The sequence below is a fragment of the Bombus pascuorum genome, chromosome 13 (genome assembly GCF_905332965.1).
Source record: "Bombus pascuorum chromosome 13, iyBomPasc1.1, whole genome shotgun sequence".
NCBI lineage: Eukaryota > Metazoa > Arthropoda > Insecta > Hymenoptera > Apidae > Bombus > Bombus pascuorum.
The window spans coordinates 8,154,096-8,180,421 of NC_083500.1; the positions used below are offsets into that span (position 1 = coordinate 8,154,096).

Sequence of the window (26,326 nt, forward strand, 5' to 3'; positions counted from 1 at the left end):
AAGAAGGTTAGTAGCGTTTTATTTTAATATTATAACTTCCTTTCACATTAAAATCATCTTATTTTGTTCTATATCGATTGGAATTAATAAACAATGATGATAAAAGAATTTCCAATGTCTTAAAACATTTATGAATAATAACAACAAGTATAAATAACATACATATAATTGATGAAATTTGTCATACGAATGACATATGAAAAAATCTTATAAGTGTTAAATGTTTTGAGATTTTAAGGCGATTATAATCAATTATTCGTTATAAGTTATAAGTGCTATAAATTATAAGTTAGATGTTATAAGTGTTAAATGATTTAACATCTATACGAATAATTGATTATAGTCGTCAGATTAACAATAGCATTAATGATTCATAATAATATATGACTAACATATAATTAATAAAAATTGTCATACCAATAAAATATAAATGAAAGAATAATAAATATGTTTATGCAGGCTCTTCTGTATATATACGTATGTACAAGATTAATCACAGTTCCTTCGGCCTAGACATTATTTTATTTTGAATTAAAAATTATCTTTTTCCAGCTTTGTATCAATTAGTCACTTTCTCAGATTCATTTTTGTTCATCGAAATGATACTAAATCATTTGTATTTTCTTTCTATAGTTTCTAGGTGTATCTTACTGTTCAGTCTAATATATATTTTTTTTCTTTCAAGGTATAATATGTTTATTGCTGAAAACATATCCTTGAACATAAGTTTCTCAGGAATTTGACGAATCCTATTCGTGCATACGCATATAACTAGCGAACTGCCCCCCTCCCACTCCTTGCTTGACGAAATTCGTTGGTAAATCGCGGTACGGGGTGTCAGTTAAGTGTGGACAATCAAAGAGATTAGACGTAGATCAATTCGTGTCACTTGGCGATAGGTATCTTTGGTACTTTCATACAAATTTTTCTGCCAAGTTCAAATCCACTCTATCGTTATTTTCATTTAATTGTACGTTTTTCTTTAATACTTCATTATAATCTGTTATTTACTAATCTTCTTTTTTTTAATTGTCTTTTTGATTGCTCCATTTGCCGGTAGCTCGCATAATGAGTTTTTGGCAAGCAATTTGATCTTGATCATTGTTTTATTTTCAAATAATTTGTTCTTTCTACATATTTGTTTTAATATTTTGTTCTTTTTTTTATGCAGATTGCAATTATTTGATTCCGAGGGAAAATAGTAGAAGGATGCTGCGAAATTCGAAAGGACAGAATGAAAGTCGAAAGGACGCCATGGTGATTAACGGTAAATTTAACAACTTTTATCTCGAAATGAGCTAATATTTCATATATTTTAAAGAAGGCAAACGTATTTATACGTTTGTTTCCTTTTTTTAGTTAGGTAATTGGTAATATTTATTCACTATGCAATTAACTCCATTTATTATAAATATTTTGTGATATTAATTTAATTAATACTTAATATAACAAATTCTAAATTTACGGTTTATTAAGAATACCAAGATGAAAAATTTTTCATTTGAGTAAAAAATTCAAATAACTTTTTCATTTTGTTTCATTACTCGAAAATTGTCTGTAACATAATATTGACTATTAATTTCGTCATTTTCAAAAACTTCTATTACATTCGAGAAAGAACGCTATCATAGGCAAGTTTGAACAGGTTCTGCGCATCGCGTTTTTTTCGTATTGCGCAGCTTTGTTTAACGGTTAGAAAAAGTACGCCATGTTACATTAGAAGGAAGTCACGTAATGCATGAAGTATTTGAAGCTGTAATGGCGAACATTCAATTTGGCGGGTAATTTTTACAAATTAATCGTATTATGAAATATTCACATATATATACATATTTGACAATAATGCTTTGAAAAATATTGTAAATAAGCTAACGATATATTTTCTTTCGTATTTTTGGTATGATATTTCCATGTATATTTTCATTCTCTTGATATGATATATGATTCTACCTATTGTAAATAAATAATAATTAATTTGTAGTTCTAAACAAGCAGTATTTTCGTAAACAAACACTCGACAGAAAAAAGAAATAAATTTCTTTTCCCTATCCCCTACCACTTATAAAGTTTTTCTTTCAGAATATTTTTGTGACCGCGCGCAATGCGGTTGGTAGAATCAGTGCTTGCTGCGTTAAATCACATTTAATATTGACTTAGAGCATAACAACTTTCATTCAATTTAATTATAATAATCAGACGCGAAATTAGAGTCAGTGTGTTCGTCGATTGTCATTTGACTTAAACAGACGCGTCAATAGTCTATTATTCTTTTTTTTTTTGTTATACATTCGTTTTCGGTAGTAGAGTCGCAGGTCTCGCAAGAGGATAAAGCCTTTCCTGGAGCTCAAGAATGTAAGTTTTTCGCACACTGCATTGTAATTTATTTATCGAACTAAAATCTTAAAATTTTGCTATCTTAATACACAATAAAAATGTTTGATATCGTTCAGAAATTGGTAGAGATTCAATTTCTAAGTCTGTCATTATTGTGTTAAAGTTCCACTTTCTACATAGTAATTAAACTTTATTAGAATTTCAAATCTTTTTATTATTAAAATTTCACGTTTGAATAGAGTTTTATTTTTCATTGTTTTCTAACAATCACAAGTTTTCTAACAATCACAAGTACGTTTTCAAGAACAACTTATAATATTTAACGTGTTTTGTTACAGGTTTTTCATAACTTCCATCTTTTTTCCTCTTCTTTGGGAAGGATGTAGCGATATTTTAAATTTATACATGTAAGAATCTTTGCATATTGTATTTTATTAATTTTATTTCTTGTATTTCGCTGTAATTATTATTAATTAAAAACTAAAATCTGGTTTTAAATTTTTATATTAGAATTTTAACTTTTATTCTAATTATAGTTTATTAGAATTTTAATTTCTTTTGCTATTAAAGTTAAGTCTTCATAGAGTTTTATATTTTATTATGTTAAATTTTTTGATCAACCATCGCTGTATTTCTCAAAATAAATTATAATAATTTATATTTTGCTAAAGGCATGCCACTTCTTCCCACTCTTCCTGTTCCTTGGAAAATACCTCGTGGTGTTTCAAAAGCTAAAAAGTGTAAGTAACTATCTATTTTGTATTTTATTTAAGCCGATTTCTTATATTTCATGATAATTATTATTAATTAAAAAATGAAATTTGATTGAAAATTTGACAACTTGTAAATTTTTCATTCCTAAATTGGATATTATTAGAAAAAATGTTTATTTAGTAGAAATTAGTTTTTTATCATTTCAAACATATAAAGTAATTAACACCGTCATTACGAGTAAATTAAAATATTCTATGCTTTGTTACAGTTTTCTTCCATTGAATTCGACGGTTCCAATTTGATGATGGCTTGATGACGAACTTCCTTGGATCAGAAAAACGTCGAAGACAATATTCTTCACATCTAATCGTGAGTCGCATGTATTTGTTTTCCTCCGGTCATTCAATCATGTCGAAGGATGAAAGGTCCGAATCGACACGGGTGATTGGTTGTATACGTAGAATTTTTGACGAGCATAGTGACCGCGGGTATTTATACCCGTGAGTAGTAACATATTTTGTCTATATTTTATTTATTAGTTCAGGATAGGTTTTCTTGCACACCGTGTTTTTAAATGTTGATGATAATATACATAATATATACATAATATCAGTATGATATTTACATACTGTAATATAAATTATTTTGTATAAGTAATATAATGTTGATAATAATATAATAATATATCATGTTATGAAATATAATTAGTATATATATGCATATGATTGAAAATTTCACAATATATTCATTATAATTATTTATAAAATCAAAGTATTTTGTAGTGAAGAAGTCTGATACCCTCAGACTTCGTTAATATGGGAATTCAATTATGATTAAAGTTATTATAATGCTAATAAAGACTATAAATGATATTTATTTTAATCTTCTACTTTACGATGGTATGGAACAGTTTTATTATTTGGGTATACACAGGATAATTTCAGTAAAATTCGGAATATGAAATACGAAAGTATATGTTACAGTATAACGTTATGACGGATGTTATCAAATTTCACGTGCAAGAAAACACTTCGCGGCAGGCTGATATCAGAATCAAAACAAGTTTCGAACGTTTCTTTGTGTTTTCAAAGATGTGTTTTGATAAAGATATCGCCTGAGGATATTTCGAGTAATAGAGTTCATTTAGAGTTCATTGTTATTCATTGATATAAATATTACTTGCTTTGAATCTTAGTTTATATTTAATTAATATTAATTAATATATAATTAATATCTATATTCTTCATTAATTTCCTTGATTTTAGTTTAATTGTTCATCAAAATAATAAAGTAAAATAAAGTATAGAATTATTAAAATTTGAAATGAAATTAGATTGTAAAATCAAAGACTATTAGCCCGTTAAACAGAAAATATAACAGATAGGTTAATCATATTTTTAGCATAGGATTTTCAGGTTTAACCCCTTCCATATTCCTTGTCAGAATCTCATTCACGTGCCCCGGTGCTTCTTGGGTGGGAGGAAGGCAATGGGCATGATGAGTAGTCTATAAGCTTAACAATTTTTTCAGCGACTGACGTTGCGTTAGCGTATCGTGCACGACGTATTTTCCACTGTGTGTGTATGTGGTTAGGCTGTGGAATTGCGTCGTTGTTGCTATGTGTAGTGGATTACAAACAGTGATATTACTAATCTCAGTATTTTATTAAACTGCAATGATAATTACATTGATTAAAATACGATGATCTGTTCTAGTAAAATTATTTCTTTATATGATATACATATACATGATTATATACGATTATGGATATTTAATTAAAGTTGAAATTTAAATATATTTGGATAATTAAAGTTGAAATGTACAGAATTTTTTTACGCAATGGTCGCTAGCCATCGTCAGTCGATTTCAGGAAAATGGTACGTACATTAGAGTGTGAAAGTTGTATGCGAAACTCGGGTGTCGGAGGCGTCCCGGGACGTCTCTCTAGTGTAGGCCTTTGCGCCCGGGTTATGTGTGAGAACCGTGGAGTGAATGTGTTGGTGTGCTTGTTTTGCCATCTTTTTCAGTTTTAAATAGAGGTTTCCGGGTAGGATAGGTAGCATATTTTCTGGTATGAATGTTAACTATAAGTAGGTAGGGCCGGGCAGGTTGGCACAGTCTTTCGTCGGGTAGGCGCGTTTTCGCGTGTCCAACCTGTTTCAGGAAATTTGATTTGAAAAATCGACGGTGAAGCTGGCATCACGAATGGAGCATACCATTTGTCTTGAGCCTTGCCTATCGATTTTTCGAATATCGCGGTCGTGGTCGCGAGTGGGTTCCGAAACGAACGTTTATTGCTCGAGCTTGCATATGCGAACGGACAGCGGTCGTTATGATCGTTGGTCGTCCATGTGCACTGGGAATAGCATCCGCGATTTATCTTTTTATTTTACCTTTATAAGTTATATTTTATTTTGCGATTAGAAAGACTCGAGCCTAGATTTAAGTTTCAGCGGGCATTGCGCCCGAAGAAAGAAGAGGCTATGAGCCGAAGAGGCCCGACAAACTGTCACTCAAGAGGGCAACTACCAATGGTTCTCCATCCTCTGGGTCATCCAGAGCATGGAAAGTCATTCTCGTTACTACTTTGTCACTATGCTCGCTTTTAGTATTTGTAGTAGTAGTATTAGTAATTCTTCTTTTTCTTTTTTGGCCGATGTATATGTCGGACCATCATCACATTGGGTAAATCGCGGTTTCTCTTACTAGTGTCGCGAGAGATTAATTACGGGTTGAATTAGAGTTGCGAAATAATAACGTGGCTTCTTATTAGTGTCGCGATAGAATGATTACGGTTTGAATTAGAGTTGCGATAAAATGATAATCGCGTTTGTTTTAGAGTTGCGAATTACAATATCGCGATTGTCTTTTGCAATTTTTATTATGAACTTTTAGAACTTCCTAGAGAATTATATCATGTATCAGAATTTAGCCTTTTCTATTGTATATTGTATAGATTATAAAAATATTAGTTTTTAATTAATTTTATAGTATTGTAAGATGCAATATCAGAATATGTGAAGTACCTTTTCATATAGTAAATAATAATTTTCACTGAATTCACTTTAAGAGTTAGCGTTGCGATAATATTCCATCGCGATTTCTAATTATGTTTCCTTTTAGTGTTGCGATAATGAATGATCGAGTTTTTTAAAGTAGCGTTGCGCTTATATTATGCCCAATCTTCTTCCACTGGAAGCACGTTCCTGTCTCCTGGATCATCAGATGCAGTTTCACCAGTAACCTCTTATATGGCTACGCTAGACCGTTATTAGTGTTGCGAACATTTAAATCTGAGTGCATAGATTAATAGATATTAGTGTTGCGCAAATAATTCACACGGAAATATTCTTTTCTTCTTCTTTTTGTTTCTTTTTTGCCAATAGTGAATTAGTTAATATTGCAAATATGATGAAGCACTCATCGCGATTTGATTTTGAGAATTTTCTATTTCATAATTACATATAGTAAATTAAAATTTGCGGAATAGAATGAATATTCCACTCACGGTTTATTTTCGGGGATTGTATTGAGTGGATACTTTGACGGCCTTTCTGGCTTTTAGAGTCATTTCTTTTTCAGCTTCTTTTATTACTAGAGTGTTTGTGATTGAAAATACTGCTAAGATATGTTTGCTTAATAATAATGAATATTTTTACGGAGGAGTACTATTATTCTTGAATGATATTATATATAAAGTGAAATAGATGTAGTGATATATTTCAATATCATTTCCGTACACTATTGCATTATTAATCTATTTAAAAGACATATATAAGTAAGAATTTCCAGTTTATCTTTCTAAAATTAATAACAGTGAATGTCCATTATTATAGTCTTATTTTGTAACAACTGATATGAATTGATTAGTTTGGTGAAAAAGTTATTGTTGTTTTGGTTAAATGAAAGGTCATTTGATGGTTTAGAAGTAAATCATATGGTTCTAATCGCGCTTGTTTCATCTTAGTACTTCAATTCAATCTAAGTTCAATGTTTTAAATTCAAATTTAAATCCAAATTTTTAAGTTCAAATTGAGGATTTGATGATTTGATATTTCCTTGTGCCTAATGTTTCCTTCTTTCAATCGTTTTTTTTTTTTGTGTGTGTGTACTAATCCAATAGTTAAGTATGTTCCAGATTTATTAACTCGTAGAAAGTGTAAATTATACATATGGAATTTTAATCACTATATGAACAAACGACTTAAATACGGAATAATAAGTATTAAAAGAGAAAAAGCAAATATGAAGAAATGTTTAATCATTTGTAGTTAATTACATATATCTCATAAAATTGAAATAACTTTTTTGTGGTTTGTGTCTGTTTCAGGATTCATCATGGGATCGACTGAAGAACAATTATATCATATATCCCACACAATGCTCCAAACAATTTCCCGTTCCTTCCCTTTATGACATTTAAATTTTTGTGTAGATAGGTTTCTTTTATATGGGATCCCTATAAATAGGCTACCAAATTTTTCTAGTCAGGACTCATAGAAAAACAGTTGAGAATTCTAATACTTAGGATAAATATAAAGGACCTTTAGATTTCTGATGAGTAGGGTTTAAAGAGATCTCTAGGTTCGTGGTAGGGAGGTTTCTACATATAAAACCCTTTTAGACCCTCATAGGTAGAGTTTATACAAATTTTTTTATTTTATTTTAATCGATTTAAATTCAAGTTTGTTTCAGAAATGTCTACAGGAACGAAGTATTTCAAGATACAAATAGACGACACACTTTGAAGGAATCATTTCATAAAGTACTCCTTCTCCCAGTCCCTTTATTATATTAAAATATTTGTGTAGTTAGAACTCATGAGAACTTTGGCTTTTTACTAGGCAGATTAAATTGGATCATCAATTAAGTAGGGGTTTTCTTGAAATTAGCAAATGGGATGCTTTCAAGTTGCTTGCAACGCCTTTAAGTTGCTTTCAGTGCTTTCAGTGCTTGCGTTTAGTTTTGGGTTAAATGCATGCATAATTAAAGTACTATTTAGTAGTAGTAGTAGTAGTAGTAGTACTGCCACATTTAGCTGTTCGTGTCAGTTCTTTAAATGTTTCTTTTGATGTTCCTTTTGCACAACAATCAGAGGTTTGAATGTTTTGCAAACGCACATCAAAAGAAGAAATTCCTTAAACTTTTTAATGCAACATTAGTCAATGTTTTCGTAAAAGGAAGGGTGGATGGGATCGTGGATAGGGAGGGTCTCCACTCGCAGCAACCTCCACGCGGTGAGACCTGGGTAATCGTCATTATTTCATATATAATTACTAATCACATTACTATACGTAATACAATTATTAATTATATAGAAGATAATACGAGCTGATTGGCTGCGATTGCGATGATAGTTTTTGTCATTCGATTGGTTGATTAAGTTCTTCGGCATAGCAAATCGCAGGGGGTGTAAAATACAACTAATTTTTTTCCAAGTCAGTATTTTAAAACCTAAGATGCAAAGTTTAATGTCACGCCCACTGATAGGTTTTCGTATTTTAAACATTCTACGAACTGTAGATGGGGACTAAGTGCAGGTTAAAGAGACTGTTGTGCTTGTCGAATTGCATGCGACAAGTGCATTGTAAGCGAATCGTTGCACTGATTGCATTATAATACTTCGAGGTCAGTCGTCAGCGAGCATGCTTTCGATTTCCATTCCTATCCGCGATTAGAAAGCCAACAGCATCTTAATTCCTTCTAATGACTGCGAATATCATTACGATTCTTTCTAACGAACAACTACTATCGAAACCTGACTTCTTCCTATTACGAGTTATTAATGACGCTCGTTAAAAACCAGTTAAATCCTTTTTTTCTTGAAACAAAGTTCCGCCGGAGAAGATACTAGTTTCTCGACTTTCGAAGACGGTGTCATCGGGACGAAATATTGTATTCATGCTAGAAACGAACGTTTTCAATGTTCAAGTGGCTCGTGTATCTGAACGTATCTGAACGTTTATGGGAACCTTTTATGAATATATTATATGTATATATTTTATGAATGTATCTCATGAATATATTACACGAATAGGTATATTTTATGAATATATCATGATAATTGAGCCGCTCTGAAACCACGCTGATCAACTTCATGAATAGAAAGATACAGAATAGCAATGATGTTACAAAACTGCCATTTTTTTTTTAATTTATTTTAGAATATATTATTATTGTAATGTATTATTTATGTAATATTCTTGCAATGATTAATCTGATGTAAGTTATTCGTTTCTATCGTATTATTATGTAATGAAATAAAGAAATTGGTAGGAAGTTGAGTAGCTTCTGAGAGGCTCGATTGTAATCATGTCGTGCACTATGCAAAATCTTTTATATAACATCCATGGCATAGTCATCAAAAGTTTTTAGAAATGTTCAGACACTTTGTCAAGCCATTGTAGTTGCTTTCGTTTCACTGGTGATCAGATAACTGGAGAGTAAATAGCGTCGCGGTAGGAATATAGGTATATTCGAAAAGCTAGCCATCGATCGATAGATCAGGAGATCGCGAATGTACCTGTTTCGCTTTGAATTGGTTCACGTGGCCAATACCGGCAACTATCAAGGCCAGTCAGTCACTCGATTACGCGCGTTTCTTCTACACCCAACGTGAAACCGACAGGACACACGAGCCTTCTCTACTCTGTAATGGACGACCAGGCATTAGTTTACGTCGGCTGTTTTTACCACACCTGGGACACCTGCTCGTTCGATCGCCGTGAAAAAAAATTTCGTGCCCGTGAAAAAATTCTTTATGCTAGCACGAAACCCGGTAAATGGTCAACGAACCCGTCTAACGTACTTTCCTTCGATTTTTCACTTCGACTCCGACTGATGTTGCGTAGGTGATAGCCATTTGATGAACTGATAGAACACCAAAAAAGAAAAAGGTAATCGAGAAAGGTGGGTAGAACGTGTCGTGATCGCGCGGCAGTGATTAACAAAGTGAACACGAGCACCTTATCAAGGAGACAAATTGCATTCAGCGCAGGTGTGTCTTCCGAACGTGTATGCATATGCATCGAGTTGCTCGCGATCCAACGAGGAAAAATGTAAATTATGATAAGCGTCGTGATCTTCGTGACGACTGTATGATACTCTAGTTTCTTGTTTCTTACTCGTGTATCCTACATTCTTTTCTCTTCTTTCTTTTCTTTTTTTTTATTTGTGTTAGTTGTAGAGTTTGATGGCAGAGTTTAGATTATCAGACGCAGAGTCGTGTACTCTTTTTCCAGGAGGCTGTGTTCAGGTGCTCGGCTAACGACATCGTTAAATTTATCGCAACATTTGACTTCATTAAAGCTAGCAAATAAATTATCTGCCGGTCGATTCCTCCCTATGGAATATTCTATTTTTCCCGGGAGCGCGTGTGCGAGTGCGTGGAATGAAAATTACATGGGGAACGTAAAGTGGGCGGTCCTGTAAACGCAAGAACGAGTTCACCAGCAGGCCAAATAAACGAGAGTTAAAGAGTACCGGCATGGAGGACAGTCTGCGATCCTTGCAAAAACTTTCTGGCCTTCGAGCCTGCAAATTAACTCTGTTTCATCGACGACCGTTCCTTTTCAATCTTAAACTTCTACTCTTGCTAGAGGAGATATGGCGAGGTCATCGTCGAATCGTTAAATTGATCAGATTTCAGAGTATGCGACTAGTTCTGATCGTAGAATCAAAAATTCGAAAATATCTAAAAGGAGATAAAGTGCTTGAACCTCACCAGGAACATCGAATGACAATGCAGAATTAGTTTTTTTCCTTTCGCAGCTGCAAGTAAAGTACTATCAAACTTATTAAAATGACAGGATTTAGATAATTTGTTTTTGCAATTATTGAAAATGTATATGTGCTCTTGACAAAATGATTTTTAATTTTCATTGAAATAACAGGATGGAAATTAATGAAATAGCAGGATTTACTTATCCATGATTTTTGGTGCACCATGAAATTGTAAGCAGCAATACATAAAAATTCTATGAAAATAAGTCTACGCATATAGGAAACACGTAAAGATCTAGCTGCGGCTAAATCCATCAATATATCCATTTAATATTTTAATCGTGACTTCATTATATTCCATCAAGAGTAATTCTCGATTTCTATCTTCCTTCCTCAGGCGTTTCTCGGAATTTTCCACTTTCCTATTGTAATAGAGGAGCGTGCTAGAGATACAATAATTTTACAGTGTCGATGGTTACACAAGTCTCCTCTCCTTCTCTAAAGTTCACCTCAAGAGACCTGCTAATCTTCGCTCGCGATCTTACGAAAACACGCGCTAATTAGCGGAGCGCGTGGCTGGTCGCGGACCCAGATGGAAAGAAGGAAAATCGCGTGGGTGTTCGTAAAAGAAGAGCGTGTAAAAGAACACGAGAGCAGTTGATGGGGGAATAGAACGAAGTATAAAAGTATAAGCTATGGAGTGCACGAGAAGTGCCAAGGCCTTCTCCCCGTCCACTTTCTAACGACAATCACTTTTATGTAACGGCCATTATTCGTCCTTTTTTATTACAACAAACGTAACATACAAATCCGCCGGAGTTGTGTCTGTTCTTCTATTATAATATTTATTGTTATCATTATTTAGGACAACGAATACTTCAGCCACTATAGGATCGTATGTATTGCAGGGATGATCTCTCTTTTTTATGGGGGTTTCTGTTACGCAGCCCCGTATAGGGGATACATGTATACAGCCTTTTCGGATTTCTCCGACCAGGGACTAGAGGACTCTTTGGCGATCGACCGGTTTTACAGGCTGCCAGTGTGTTTCCGCGGAACAACGTCCGCTCCGAGTTTTTCCACTTTTTTCCGGCAACAACCCCTTCACTGCCCGGATGACTTCTCACGTTCGCCCTACCGCGTTCAATTGCTACATTTTTACAGACGAGCTCTGCACGTGTTTCCTCTCGACGTGCATGCGCGGCTATTATTCGCGAGCGAAAGAATAAGGAGATAAGACATCCGGGCACAGAGGGTTGCCAGGACACACCCTGAACACGGTCGTCGGCTTGCTGACGCGAAAACGATCGAGCCTTGCTGGAGGTTGTTTTACTGCAGGTTAACTATTCCCTCGGTGCACATTGCGAGTGTATAAATAGAGAACATCTTTATTATTGATTAAATTTAATATGTAATCATCGTTCGATAATTAAAAATAAAATAAAACTTTGAAAATCGTTTTAAGTACAAAAAATATCTCTTTAAATTCTGTATTATGGAAAATCATAGAAATGTAATTTTTCATGTTACCAATTACTGAACATAAATATCCTATTTATACATTCGTTATATGTCCTCGAACTCTTCATTCGTTTTTATTATACCTATTAGATTGTTCGGAAAGTTTGTAGCCTTTTTGATAGTAAATATATTCTTTATTGTGTTGATAGGATTAGGGAACAATTTTATTTATCTTCAATTTCTATCAAGTATTGAAATTTTTAATTCGAACAAATGTTGTCTCTGATTGGAAAAAGAAACCAATTAATTACAAATGTTTCGTTTCTCAACAAGATGATATCGAACTTTGGCTGGAATATTTAATATCATTTACCTTATCCACGAAATATGACATATTATCAGAATTATTTATTGTTCATTTTATAAAATGTTTCCATTGTTAAGACAGTTTAATCCTTCTAAGACTTGAAGCAAATCACTGTGGAAAAAGATGAATGATTCTTTTATAAAAAGTGGAGGTACTTGATGGTGACAAGACTGGCCATATGTTGTTCAATTTGTATCTTACAAATTTTACTACAAACTATCCAATTGTTTCGTATTATTTTGTTATAATTGTCTTATAATTGTTATTTATTTTATAATATTTTATTGTGCTCTTTGGAAAGTGTTTTTGGAAGTTGCGGTTTTTAATAAGCGACTCGACAAATTTACTAGCTGATCAACGAAAAATTTCGATTAGATTTGCAATACGAAAGTTCACCAAGGCTCGATCAATTCACTGTCGTTTAAATTAATCTTCCCGCTGTTAATCGTCGTACACATATTTCCATTATACTTCCATCAGCTTACAGGTTTCTACACAAAGCACACTGATTTTTCGAATTATCGTACATTGTCACACAATCGTACATACGGCTTCCTATGTGATACGCGTATACGAAGATACGAAAAATAAATGGATTCGACCTTTGATTAGCGAAAGGCTATTTTACCTAGAAGAATTAATTTACTGTATAAAACTATCGTCGAAACGTATCCAACATCAGTCGATCGATTCTCACAGAACCAACTCAATATAACTATATCTTAATAATAATATATATATTTTTTATACACATGTAATAAATAATCGCTTTGCAGATCGCATAAAAGGTAATTCTAATGTAACTTTTCTGCGATCTGAAATAACCGAGACACGAAACAGAAAAATTATATCGATCTCTGTAATCTTAAAATTAATAAGTATATACAGATTTAATTATTTATATTTTTCTATACATTTTTATATTTCTTCTCGACAAAAGCAACATAACACTTTTTCTTTTTTGGCACTTCGTTATATAGTTAGCGCTATTTCTCGATGATAATTCTATATCTCGTGGTTATCGATAATCGATAGGTTGCAGGTGAAGGAAATCGTCTCGAGAAAAAAATCTCGTCATCGTTAAAAGTCGTTCTTCTATTTTTTCCGTTTGGTTCCTAATGCGATTATTTTTTTGCAGAACAAAAGAAAAGAGTCACGAGATACACGGTTCAGGGGCCGTTCGCATGACCTAGTTGAACTCAAAGAGAAAAAGAAGAATGAGAAAGAGAGAAGAGCAGAGGAGAAACAGGAATGGAAATGTTCGTCCCGACTGGAAGAGCAAACGGAAGTCGATATTAGTTCACGCACCACTCGTTGAAACGGATGTTCGAGATCCGACCAATAGCTGGCTACGTTCTCCCGGCTTCCGATTTTTAACTAAATAAATTATTTACAACAGCCATCGCTGATCAAACGACGGGTGAATTAAATGCGAATTTTATTCGTTCAGGTACGCGTGGAAGGAAATGTCAGGTTGTTTGAAACATTCGTAGCCTTTTCACGATTGGAAGATGACCATTTGTTAGAAATTTTTGTGAGATAATAGAATAGATAATAAATGATAAAACAAAGTAATTATTTTAATTGAGCATAAATAATTCCAATTAATATGTTCAATTACACCTGTATCATTTACATTTATTCTAATCTTTATAAAACCTTTTTTAATGGCAAAAAACAGAATACTTTAGAATCTTTCAAACACCATTTGAAACAACTGGTGGAAAATAATTTAATAAATAGCAGAATATTATCACAAAAAGAAACAATGCATAGATTATTTAACAAAATTCTAGTTCTATACAAATACATCATTTTCCAATCATTGTTGAATTTCATTTTTACAAATTTTTCGAACAACCTGAATATAATTACTTTATGTACAAAATTAAAGGACCCCTAACTGTTTACGGTTTCCAAAACTTCGTTAATCTATTTATACAACTTAATAATTGCAACTTTCCGGAAGAACTCTTAAGAACTTAACTCTCATTCCATTCAACGAAATACGTAAAACTCCTCAGGATGGTTCACTCTCTCATTCGTAATTCTCGTATCTCCGGACATTAACGATTCCACGAGTCTTGGTCGGTTAATCGAGAAATCGAAGACCGCCTTCGACTTGCATTCGGCAGGTGTTTCGTGCGCGAGAATCGCTTGGTGAATGGAAATTACCGGTTTCTCCTATTCCCTCTCTTTTTCTCTTCCTCCTCATCTTTCGATTCGATGCGCTCTTTATCCGTGACGTCGAATCACGTTCGTGGACTACGCTAGGCTCTGGGGAATCTTGTACAAAAAACGGAACGAAAATACAATAAATAAGAAAAATTGACAAAACCGCGCTCGCAAAAACCTTGTATTTCTTCCTGTACTTTGCCAGGCATCGTCGATGCTCGTGTCGCGTGGAAACGTCTGATCGGAACCTCGAATCGAGCACAGTTCAAATCCTGGAGAGCAAAAAAACCAGCTGCTCCAGGCAGCGACTTTCTCTCGACACGAGTGTGACGATCCATCGCAGTCAAGCGAGCGGATTCGCGTCTAAACTGATCGATATCGATCCTTTCTAACTTCACGATTCGGTCTATAATACCTGTAAATCTACGGAATCGGAAATCGAAGTATCAGATCGGGCGCATTTCTCTGTGACTCTAATCACTCAAATCTAGGACAGAGTATGTTCCTCTGAAAGGCCTGCTTTCGAACATAGAATTTCTCAGCAGAGACATATCAGAGCCTCGGACACCGAAAACTCGAAGACACCATCTTCTAATACAATTGAACTAATATTATTAGTGGAGCTTCGTAAGTTACATATGTAACAGCAACATGTTCGCTAACAAAGAAAATTAGATTTTACGAATCCACAAGTCATCTGATCATTTCACGTGATATTGCAAAGGAAGATTGTAAAGAAAAAGTGTATAAGCAAAACAATTTGCTACTTGTCAAGTCATTAATATTATCAGTTAGTAAGTTATTGTGCAGGAGGATCTAGGACTTGTAAAGATGAACCTCGAACACAACCATTACTTTAAATAATGTTTCTTTCTCGTGGAAGATCTTATGTGAGGCGTGTCGTTGCCTTTGGAACTCGCAGCATCCTTCCACGTAGTACTTCTAGGAGGTGTCACAGCGTCACTGAACCTCGTTTTGGTAAGAGGAGTCTTCTGATTCTGATCTTGTTCAACGTCTCCCTCGAAGAATCGACACATTTCCCTGACGGGAACGGCCCTGGCTCCTCTGTTGAGATCGTGAAGCGATCGGGCACGTTGCTTCCCTCTGGGACTCGGTTTCGAAGACGTTCGACCGAGATCTTCGGTGCTTCTAGCCAGTCGACCACCTAGCCTAGACAGAGATTCGAACAGAGTCAGCTTCTCTCGTACTGGCACGTAATGGTCTACCCTTTGACACCGTTCCAAGAGTCTGGCCACGTCTTCCTCGCAAGGTGGTTCGGTCAGAACCGACAGAGAGGTCGACGACCTAGGCAGAGCCGTCGAATTGTAATTCTCCACGAGTTTCGAATTCTGCGACAATTGTCGAGGCACTGGAATCCTCGAGGATAATTGGGCCAATCGTTCCTTGCGTTCCTGAAGAGTCTCTACAGTTGTATTAGTAAACTGCTGTGTTTGAAGCAATTGACTCTTCTCTCTGATGCTCCTCCTCTCTCTTGCACGACTTCTTCTCTCATTCATATCCATTCTAAGTATACCAGGACTCGCGTTACCATTTCTGGGACTGTTATTATTCCTCTTATCATCCTCATTCCGATGATCGTCTTCGAATCTGACTAAGGAAGACTCGTTAGGCTTCACAGGAGGCAATCTGATGATGATGTTCTTCTCATTTTTTAATCTAGAAGTTTCATAGCCACTATCGTTGTCCTTCTTTATGGATGTTAGACAATAGCTGTCATTGTCGTTGCCAGAGTAGAATCTACTCCTCGATTTCGAACCATAAGATTTTAGGATATCGTTGTTGTTCTCTTCAGCTCTGTCTTTTCGTCTCCTAGCATCTTCTTCTAGCACTCTTCTACTTCTAGCTTCGTTCTCTCGTCTTCTAGCTTCTTTATACCTTTGGATCCTTTGTTCTCTGGTATCTGGTTCAGGAATAGACACTGCTGAGTCCACGGAATCCACGCTGGAACGACACACGCCGCTCCAAGGAAGACTGTCGTCACTTCCCTCGCTGCTTTCGCTGCAGCCCCAGGTTCTGGTTATCGGCTGGTCCTTTGTTATTATCGTTGGAATACTTCGAAAATCGCCTAACAGATCTTCGTCGCTGGAGTTACTACTGGACCAACCACGTAACTCGCTTCTCGCTCTTCGTCTGGATTCTTCTAAGATTGTCGTGGTTGTTCTAGGCTCTTTCTCTGTGGGAGAGTCACTGGTCCAGCAGCGTAACTCGCTTCTGGAACGTCTTCTGGATTCTGTGGGACTGTCGGGTAATGGAACGGGTCCCCTTGGACAGATGGTCAGGATTTCTAGGAAGTTTAGACAGCGTTGGGCTCGAAATGGTGTTTGCCTGACCAATTCTGCTGCGATTGCTCTCACCCAGGACCAGTACACGGGCTCTGAATCCGCCTGTAAAACAGGAAAGTAATTTTGTCTTAACAAATATTGGACATACTTCTTAGATATCTTCCTCAATACTAGATACATAGATTTTCTGATTTATATATGGGTCAATGTAATTTCTATCCAGATGTCTCGAATGTAATTCGAATTCCAGTGGAAATTTGAAGTGAAATTATTTGTTATTTTTCCAGTAGGATTCGAAGAATGTGTTCAATATATTTTGTGTAAATATTATGTAATGTATGTATTAATTATTAGTCCATATATTTGAAGAGATAGAACCTAAACAAAAATTCGCTTTATACATCGAATGCTATAAAAAGTATACTTTCAATACTTCATATAAAGAGTTCACTTTTGATGTTGCATTCATTGAATATTATAGACTATACCTTTGATGTTTTGTACATGGTATTATAAAATGTGAGAGGGATATTTATGTGTTTGAATCGTTTTACTGGTGTTAACGAATGGTGTTCAGTTGACGAATCTTTTCCTTTTCCTCGTTCGTACTTCATGTTTCTCATTCTAATGTAGCGATCGAAATTCTAGCCACGTCCTATGTCATTCGTTTAATGGGTCTTAAAGAACCCTCGCTACTATATAATTATTCTTGAAATATTCAAGGAAACCGACGTTAGGAGTCTGTTAACCGATTGTAAACTCAATTACAGGCTATTATTAAGATCTGTGAATGGCGACTCAGGCTTTGTTGCTCCGAGCGAGACGCCGCTGGATGACCGCGCGAACGTCCTTTGAGTCAGTAAGGTAACGAGGCGAAGGAACTCGTTTGCCAGGAAAGGAGGATGGTGGGACTCCTTGACAATGCCGGGTCATGGGAGAGTGGCGCGCGGATCTCCCACGCGTCCGCTTATCGTCGTGATCGCTCCGGCGGATTTTGACCTTGCCTACTGACCTTATTACCTTCCGCACCCCGTACGGATACGAGTTACGTCACCTGCTCGCGTCCTTCGCGTCTCTTCCTTATCTTATCAATCGACCTTTATGAATTTTCCATTGGTTCCTTTCAAAACCTTGATAAACTCAATTTTTCATGAATTTCTCAATTTCATTACATAGCTACACGATTAATGTTCAATTCTTAAGAAATAAATGACATTTATACAATTGCACATTAATCATGTATGTGGATAATAAATTGGCAAATTACAAGAAGAGTTGATTAATTTAGTTTCTGAGAGGTTCATCTACAGTGACTCATGAAGGTATTTGGATACTTACAATGGAAGATTCATATGAATTATGATTATAATGTATTATAACTAAACTTTTTGGCATTTCATTAACAGTAGAAGCAATCTGGAAATATACATAAACGTGTCCCCTAACAGCATTAGTGAAATTTCAAAATACCTCGTATAACACATGTATAATACATTCATAAAATACTTTACAAGTGTCCAAATACCTTTTCAGCCATTTGAACTTGGATTTCAACCAAAATCAAAGAAAATACATTGCTGGATACAGATAATTAGCGCAGAAATTCAAATGAATTGAAACTTTTGATAAACTAAGAGTCGAGATAGATGGTAGGATTGTATAACTAGATAGAAATCGAGCTGCAGACGTTGGCAGAGCGTAATTAGAAATTGCGGCGTTTAGCAAAACAGGAGCTTTGACCAAGACGAGAAAGTGTTTGCGGCCGAGGAAACGGATCGTGCCGCGGATAAAAGCCATTTACATGTAATTACATTGCGTGTTGCGGCGAATTATTCTATCTCGCCTGTCCACTTCTTCTTTCTTTCACGTCCAGGTTCCTGATACTGTTATGCCTCGAATTACATACCGACAAAAAGGTCGAAATCTTGAAACATCGATTCGAATCATTTAACATCTAACGTCAAAATAGAGTCAAGTCTCCGATTTTTAACGTTAAAGCTGTCAAACTAATCAAAATGACCGGTATCACATTCTTATTCTGATATTAATGTGTACTTTTATTGAAATAGGTATAATCATAAGATATAATTACGTGTATTCATCTCATTTTGTCATTTCTACTTTAATAATAATTAAATATGTATGACATATTTAGATACATTTTATACTGTACCTACAGTGGTTTGAACTGATCGCCAACATGTTTGCTGATAAATATCTTTAACGTAGGACGTCCAGTGTTCGTAAAACATAAGTTTTACCAAAAATAGAATTTTCGTACAAAGCTAACAATTTGTTTTTAAATAAAAGAATAATTTTAACGAGTAGTATTCAGTGACTGTAAGTGAACCAATTAGATACTGATTCAGGTTTTTGTGAGAGTTCCATTGAAGTTTAACATGGACATAAAATAACTTTCCCCTGACATGTCTTAAACCTTCTAATACCCTCCAAAAGTTAAAGAACGTTGGGATTAATATCAAAAAATAATTTCCCTGCCTCTAAATTCAGTAGTCAATAAAAAACTGAGAAGTTACCCAAAAAGTGGCGAGAGTGTGGCCCTGCGAGTTGCTGAGTGTGAACCCAAGAGCCAGTGCGTGTGGTTGACATAGGCTGGGTGCTGCCTGTCGTAGGTTCAATGCCCTCAACGGGAGCCTGGGAGTACCCTCGACCCAAAGCCATCCCATTCTGATGGATACGATCCGTCTCTCACCTAGGTCCTCCACGTACAGTTCGCCTGGAACAAACGGGAGAGAAAAAAGAAAATTAGACTCTTAATACGGATCAATCAGTGCCACAGCCCAAAGTGATTCGAATTATACTGATTGTTCGTGCAGTACTTGCGGATATATGCGGTGTCCTTTCGCCCCAATCATATCTAATTAAAAGTACCCTGTCGATCGTGCATAATTTATCCGTAACTGAAAGTTGTCAGTGCGTTCAGTTGACATTCCCTTTGACTCGTCGGTTGACTATGACTTCAATTTAATAATGTGTTTCGAGCTTTTCCTCCGCCCGAACGCGGGCGGATGAATCGCGTAAGCTTAGGTAATCAAAAGATTGACGTCATTCAATTGAACGGCGTAGGAGTGAGGATGGTCTATACGTATCGCAGGCACCCTAGGTGCTTTCTCTCTTTACGGTTCATCTCCCCTTTCCCCGGCCAATTACCGTCGGAAACAGTACCTAAACACACCCACGTTTCGTCGACCATAATGACTATTTCAGCCATAAGATAGAAATAGATGCCGGGATTCCTGCTACACCCTTGTCGTCGACGTCTTCCAATTTTATGACGCGACGCCAGTAGGGAATCTTCTACATACATGTATGTATATACAGGTCTGTTTATAGGTATTGAGGTATTCGCTGGTTTTATACAGAAAATGATAATTGGTCCAGATTGTTAGAGAAACAATTAATTTAAATATACTTGAATTATTTTGCGATGCTTTTTAAAGTAATTTTTTAACATTTTTTCTTTATTTGACGTCTACATTGATCGAATCAAACTCAAATTATTATGATAGATTATAACACATACTCGTGTTTCCTTTTACATGAATGTTATAGTAGGTGTAGGTTAATATATAATTTTTCATTGTAAAACATGTAGATATCCATATTCTTATTACTTTGAGGAGGTAACGGCGATCAAAGTTTGATTGTGAATTTGAGTCACAAGTTATATTGATTTGATGTTTAGTAAAGTAAACTTAAGCTTCTTGTGTGAATCCGAGTCACTGAGATAAAATAATGTATCTAAACGCGACAGATGATTCGAGATAACGTTTAAACATATTTCGATTTGTAGAGAGTTTTCACAGCTACAAAATTGTTGTCTTATAGAAATTTTCGAGTTGTCGAAGTTCGATTGTATTATCTCGCCTATTATATCGAACACTCGGCGCAGAGTAACACGAGAAGGTGCACAAAGTGGTTGAAAAACGAGTCACCGGCTAAGTACATCCATTAACCTTCCATGAGGAATTCCTTATCATGAGCGAAGGACGTTCACAGGTAAAATATCGGGAAGGACGCGATGGACAGGATTCCAGACATTTTTCAGCCCAATAAGGAAGTAAATTGGCGCAGAGAAACTACGTGGAAATCCTTCACCTGCATTCCTGACTGCCTGGTGTACGTCCACGCGGATGGATTCGACGACCAGCCTACGCTCGACGACCTACGACACACGCCCCCACCTGGTTTCCACGGAAACCAGCTGATGGTCACCGAATAGCCCGCGATCATTTCCATATTCGCATCGATTGCCATTGCTAAAGATAGAAACGTCGGGGAAACACCCATGATGACACAAAACATTTTTAATGCTTTTTATCTTACAGGGTATAGAACTGCACAATTTAATAAATTACATCGGGAATATAGCTTCGAGAATGGTGTAAGTGCATTACTTTGCTAACAGAAGAGTATTTATGGAATTCTGCGAATGTAGAAGATATAGATTTATAAATATTATAGTATATATCGTTTATGTAATTATACAAATCTATAAAGTTCTAATGAAATAAAAGTTATTGTTGAGTATTTCTCTATTTTAAACTCTGCGGAGGTTGTGATTGATCTGATGGATATTGATATCTTGTGCGTTCTTTAAACTATGATGGGTGAAATTTCACCCTTTGTGAATTTCGTGAGTGGAATAAGTATAAATGTGGTGGATTTCTACCTTTTTTTGAACTCTACATCGATGGATATTTATACCTCGCTTAGCCTTCGACAGAAGCTATCAGGGGTGAAATTTCACTCCATGCCATTTTTGTTTGAATATTGTCGTCTCCTAATAGAATTGCCGCGATGTTATTTATAACATTCGCAAACAATCACTTTTTTGCTTTTCATTTAATATTGGGTAATAATAGAGTATTGGATTTATTGATTTCTAGAATAAAAATATCGTACTGGGGTAACATTGTATCCATAATAAATCAATCTAATAGATAGCTTTCAAGAGATAATATTACGTCTGGATAATAAATTGATGTCTTTTTTTAGAATTCGGAGCAGTTTGAAACAATAGGAAATTATTTTTGACTCAATCGTTAACTTTAGTTGTTCAGTTGGAGTAGAATTATCATTCAACTGTTCAAGTTGTTCATTTCGAAATATTTAATAAAATTCAACATCTTTTGCACAAAAGTTACGTCAAAACTTTCAATTGCAGTATTTTCCCGTCACTCGGTATTACATCGATAAAGTGCGAATTAAAAATCGTAACGCGAGTTCTGTGCTTGTTCTTCTCGCTCCAACGACTGTGGAAAACTGCACGCGCGTCCGCATAAATTATACTGGCACAAATTACTGCATGATGTCTGTAAATTATTACGAAGTGACAGGTCTACCTATCAGAACGCTGTAGTGTCTCGTGTGTAGCAAATCCTCGACCGTTTTTGGTCCTATTCCGCGAGAGATTGAGCACGTCATTATCGCGAAAGTGTCGCCATGATCGATCGTATTCTCCACTACTAAACGTCGATGGAAAACTAAGCCAACGGAGTTTCGCTCGCATGAAAATGGAAAATGAAAGCAGCTCCGAGCTACGCTGGCGTTTCTGGAACGAATTTTCTAATCTTGCTCCAGCTGAAGCACGGTTCCGAATCGCTTGGTTCGAAACATTTCTGCAACGGTGAATCACACGTTGCTTTCAAGGTCAGTTTATTTGTCGGATACAATTACGGACTACGTGCGATTTTCCAAGAACGGAATTACGAAACGTGTGAATCACCGTTGACTTCGGTTTTTAGGCGTCCATCGTGCAAACAGAAAATTATAGCCAGAGTGTTTCTTTTTATTGGTAGCTCAAAAATGAAGAAACATCTGTTTGAGGCTGGAAATCGGCGAATCGTGTTTTCTGCCCGAAGAGATTCATTTATGAAACCTTTTGAACCGAGAAATTGTGTATACAGTCCGCCACAAATGTCTGTATACACATCTTACATTTTATGTATCCGTTCTATCCAGAAAAGAAATTTTCATTTCGGTTTAACATTGCAACATCGTTTTTAAAATGTTCAATATGATGCAAAAACGTATATTTTATTTTAAAACTCACAAAAAGATGGATTTTGATAACATGAAATTGATTATTGACTTTTAAAATCGTTCAATTATTGCGTTAAATTAATACAAAATTTGATGCAAAAATACAATTAAAGCAACCTTCTCTGTAATGCACCAAATTTAAAGAATCTATGTAAATGTCTATGATCGATATATATATGTATAATATATCTTTCTATTCAAATGGTTGTATTTCGAGGGCAGAAAACATGTTTCGAATTAAAGAATCCTAGAGAGTCGGCATCCTCTCTCTTTCTCTCACGGTCCATTAAATTTGAGAACTAGTATATACGCTAGGCATTTGTGAATGGCTCATAAATAAGGCAATCCTCCTATAGACCCGCATCCTGTTGATCCAAAAGCTCTTCGACGAGAGTGTACACAAACCAGCAACACTTCTTGCCTTATTTCAACGAGCTGAAGGTCTCGATCAAACACCGTCGTTCAGGTATCGCTTAATCAACCAAAATTGAACGGCAGATCTTCAATTTGACAAATATGATTCTTCGATTCGATGAGGAGAGAGGTGTATGAAGTTGGATATTCTTCCCTTATGACATTTGTTCAAGGACAGTCCCTTTTCCCATTCACGAATTCTTAATACAAAGATGTATGAATATTTATGAACGTAGGGAAATGCTGAAGCATTGCATTGGTTGGTTCTTTGCGTGGAAGAGGCTTAAACGTGCCTCGACGTATGTTTTATCTGTCCCTCGTGGCTGGCCCACACCACAGTGGCACGTTTCACTCAGGAAACCGTTTATTTCCTCAGATCCTAGGATAACGCATGACTGTCACGTATACCGGGTGACTCTTTCAAAAATCGATACCGTTAACTTATTCTTTTCGAAGCACAACTGTGGGAGGTATGCCTTTGATCTTTGAGTTTGCATTCGTGATTTTAGAAAGTCGATCCTTTTCTTGGAATATAGTATCCTTTGAAAATTTCCGATCACTTCTGATATTTGTGACTTGTAAAAGAAGATGAAGTTAAAGATATTGTAATTCGTTATATTAGGAATTTTTGTCACAGAATTCTCCACTTTGAAATTACTTTATTGAAATTTGATTGTCGAAGAGACACTTTTCTTATTTTTTCTATCGTATAGAAGTCGAGAGTTAAGTCTCGGCTTAAGGTCTCTATCAAATTATTGTAGCTTAAGTTTGGACGATTCGATATCTGATGCAACATTATCAAATCCTATATAGCTAACAATAATTTCAAATAGAGACCTTAAGCCGGGACTTAACTCTCGACTTCTATACGATAGAAAAAATAAGAAAAGTGTCTCTTCGACAGTCGAACGGAGTCCGTCGGTCCCACGAAGATCAAAGGAACGAAGCTTCCGTGCTTCCCTCAGGAAGTACCGTCCTCGTTTTCCGTTGCCTCGGTCAACATCGAAAATCCTGTTTAACAGTCCTCCATTTTTCACCTTGTTCCTTCACGCTCATCTGCCTCCTGTCAGTCCCAGAACGTCATCCTGGTTAAACAGGGCCCCAGACCTTTTTACCACCATGGTCCTGTCCCCGCAAACACCATGAATTATTTATTCACTGATGAATCGCCGGCGTGAACGCCCTCGGTTTTCCTCACGTTTTTCTTTTTTTCTTATTTTTCAATGCATCCACGTGCAGTCCCTCGTATTAAATTAGCATTGGGAATTGAATCGAGTCTAAAGTATAATAATATATAAAATAAGTAATATTTCTGAAATATTATAGTTCGGGATTTTAATGTTAGGTAATGAGGATCTTTTCGAACACTATAGCGTTTGATTAGTTTCGAACGTAACTTTCACGTCAAGAGCGAATAAAGTATGATTTCTATCGTGTTCATAGAATAACTTGAATTATTAGAAAGGTAAAAAAAGAAGAATAGATAATTCAAGAACGTACGTATAATCTGCAGAAGATTATTTTTCGTCCAAAAATAAATTGAAAATCTATAATAAAATACATTCGTTTGAAGCCTAGAAAATTGTACTCGAAAATTCATCGATATCGCGCCAATTCTTAACTAAGCAAGTTCAATCGTACTTTCCTAAAAAATAAAGCCCTAAACAACAAATTTATCCTATGTGTTTAACTTACTTTTACGGGTACATCAATTTATCAGTCGTCCAGTCGTATATTCAGTCAAAAAGTTGTAAAGTCCACGTGTTCACGTTGACAGGTTTTCAAACTCGACTGGCTTAGAAACAAAGCTCCGTTGACAATATTCTATTTCACATTTCCAACTTATCTTTGCACGTATTATATAATAAAATAACCTTCTGTCTAATTATATCGCGCAATCTTCCACGTCTTATATTATTATTGCTACTAGTTAACAGTCACGTGGCGCCAATGTCGCATCGCCGATAAGCGTTAATGAGCACGTCAAAGTTGTGTTTCTCCGACTTCTTTCGATGATTTGAGCGCGACCGCAAACCGGTAGTTCACAAGGAAGGAAGTCTGCATCACTCGGAGGTGAAATGCGACGTGAAAGTGGCAAAGCTGTAATGTTAGGACGGAACGAGCGGTGGACCAGGACGGGCTGTCACGAGACCGGAAGCTCCGCTAGGAACCAGGAAGCGGAGGTGGGAACCATATGCATTGACAGTCGTCATGCGAGTCGTACGGAAGATAAAACAAGCAAGTTATAATAAAAACGGTCACCGTTATTGCGTGCTGTTACTTTCTGGTGCACAGAGTTAACCGTGACAGTATAATCCAGCTAGTTCATGAACCAGCGCTACTGTTTCTCTTCGGGCATACCTTCCTCTTCATCATTCTCGTTACGAAACCTAGCGTTTTCCCATGATTAATACGATCGAATTGGGTCGGTATTTATCTTCATTTTCTCACAAGCACTGCCTCAAAACACGGTGCATTGCTTCACCGATTATCCTGCTGTTATACGAACCGCTATTAATAAGACTTTCGTAACCGTCATAGTCTACCCTCTCTAAAAACACTGTCATAATAATTGGTCCCTCGAACTGAAATGCATCAGTGAACATCAGTTCCGACTATTGCTGCATACCGCTAATGAGAACCGGTCATTAAGGTTTAGCTGGTCAAAATCAGAAAACCACATCGATTTCCATTGACATTCCGTTTACGTTCCTTCGCAATATAATTTAGCAATATTTTGGTAATACCATTTAACGCAGAATTGATCAAA

At 35.8% G+C, this 26,326-nt stretch overlaps 1 protein-coding gene and 1 long non-coding RNA gene across 2 annotated transcripts in view; one reads left to right on the top strand and one right to left on the bottom strand.

Moving 5' to 3' along the window:
• LOC132913274 (uncharacterized) overlaps nt 1-26,326 on the top strand; it is a 343,670-nt gene that overhangs the window by 298,550 nt on the left and 18,794 nt on the right. The window lies entirely within an intron of this gene.
• LOC132913265 (uncharacterized) overlaps nt 11,097-26,326 on the bottom strand; it is a 50,173-nt gene continuing 34,943 nt past the window's right edge. Inside the window, exons 2-3 of the mRNA XM_060971466.1 lie at nt 19,614-19,813; nt 11,097-17,178 (exon numbers count right to left, since the gene is read on the bottom strand). Coding sequence (XP_060827449.1) covers nt 15,625-17,178; nt 19,614-19,813 — 1,754 coding nt within the window. The 3' untranslated portion in view covers nt 11,097-15,624. The remainder of the gene's footprint in view (nt 17,179-19,613; nt 19,814-26,326) is intronic.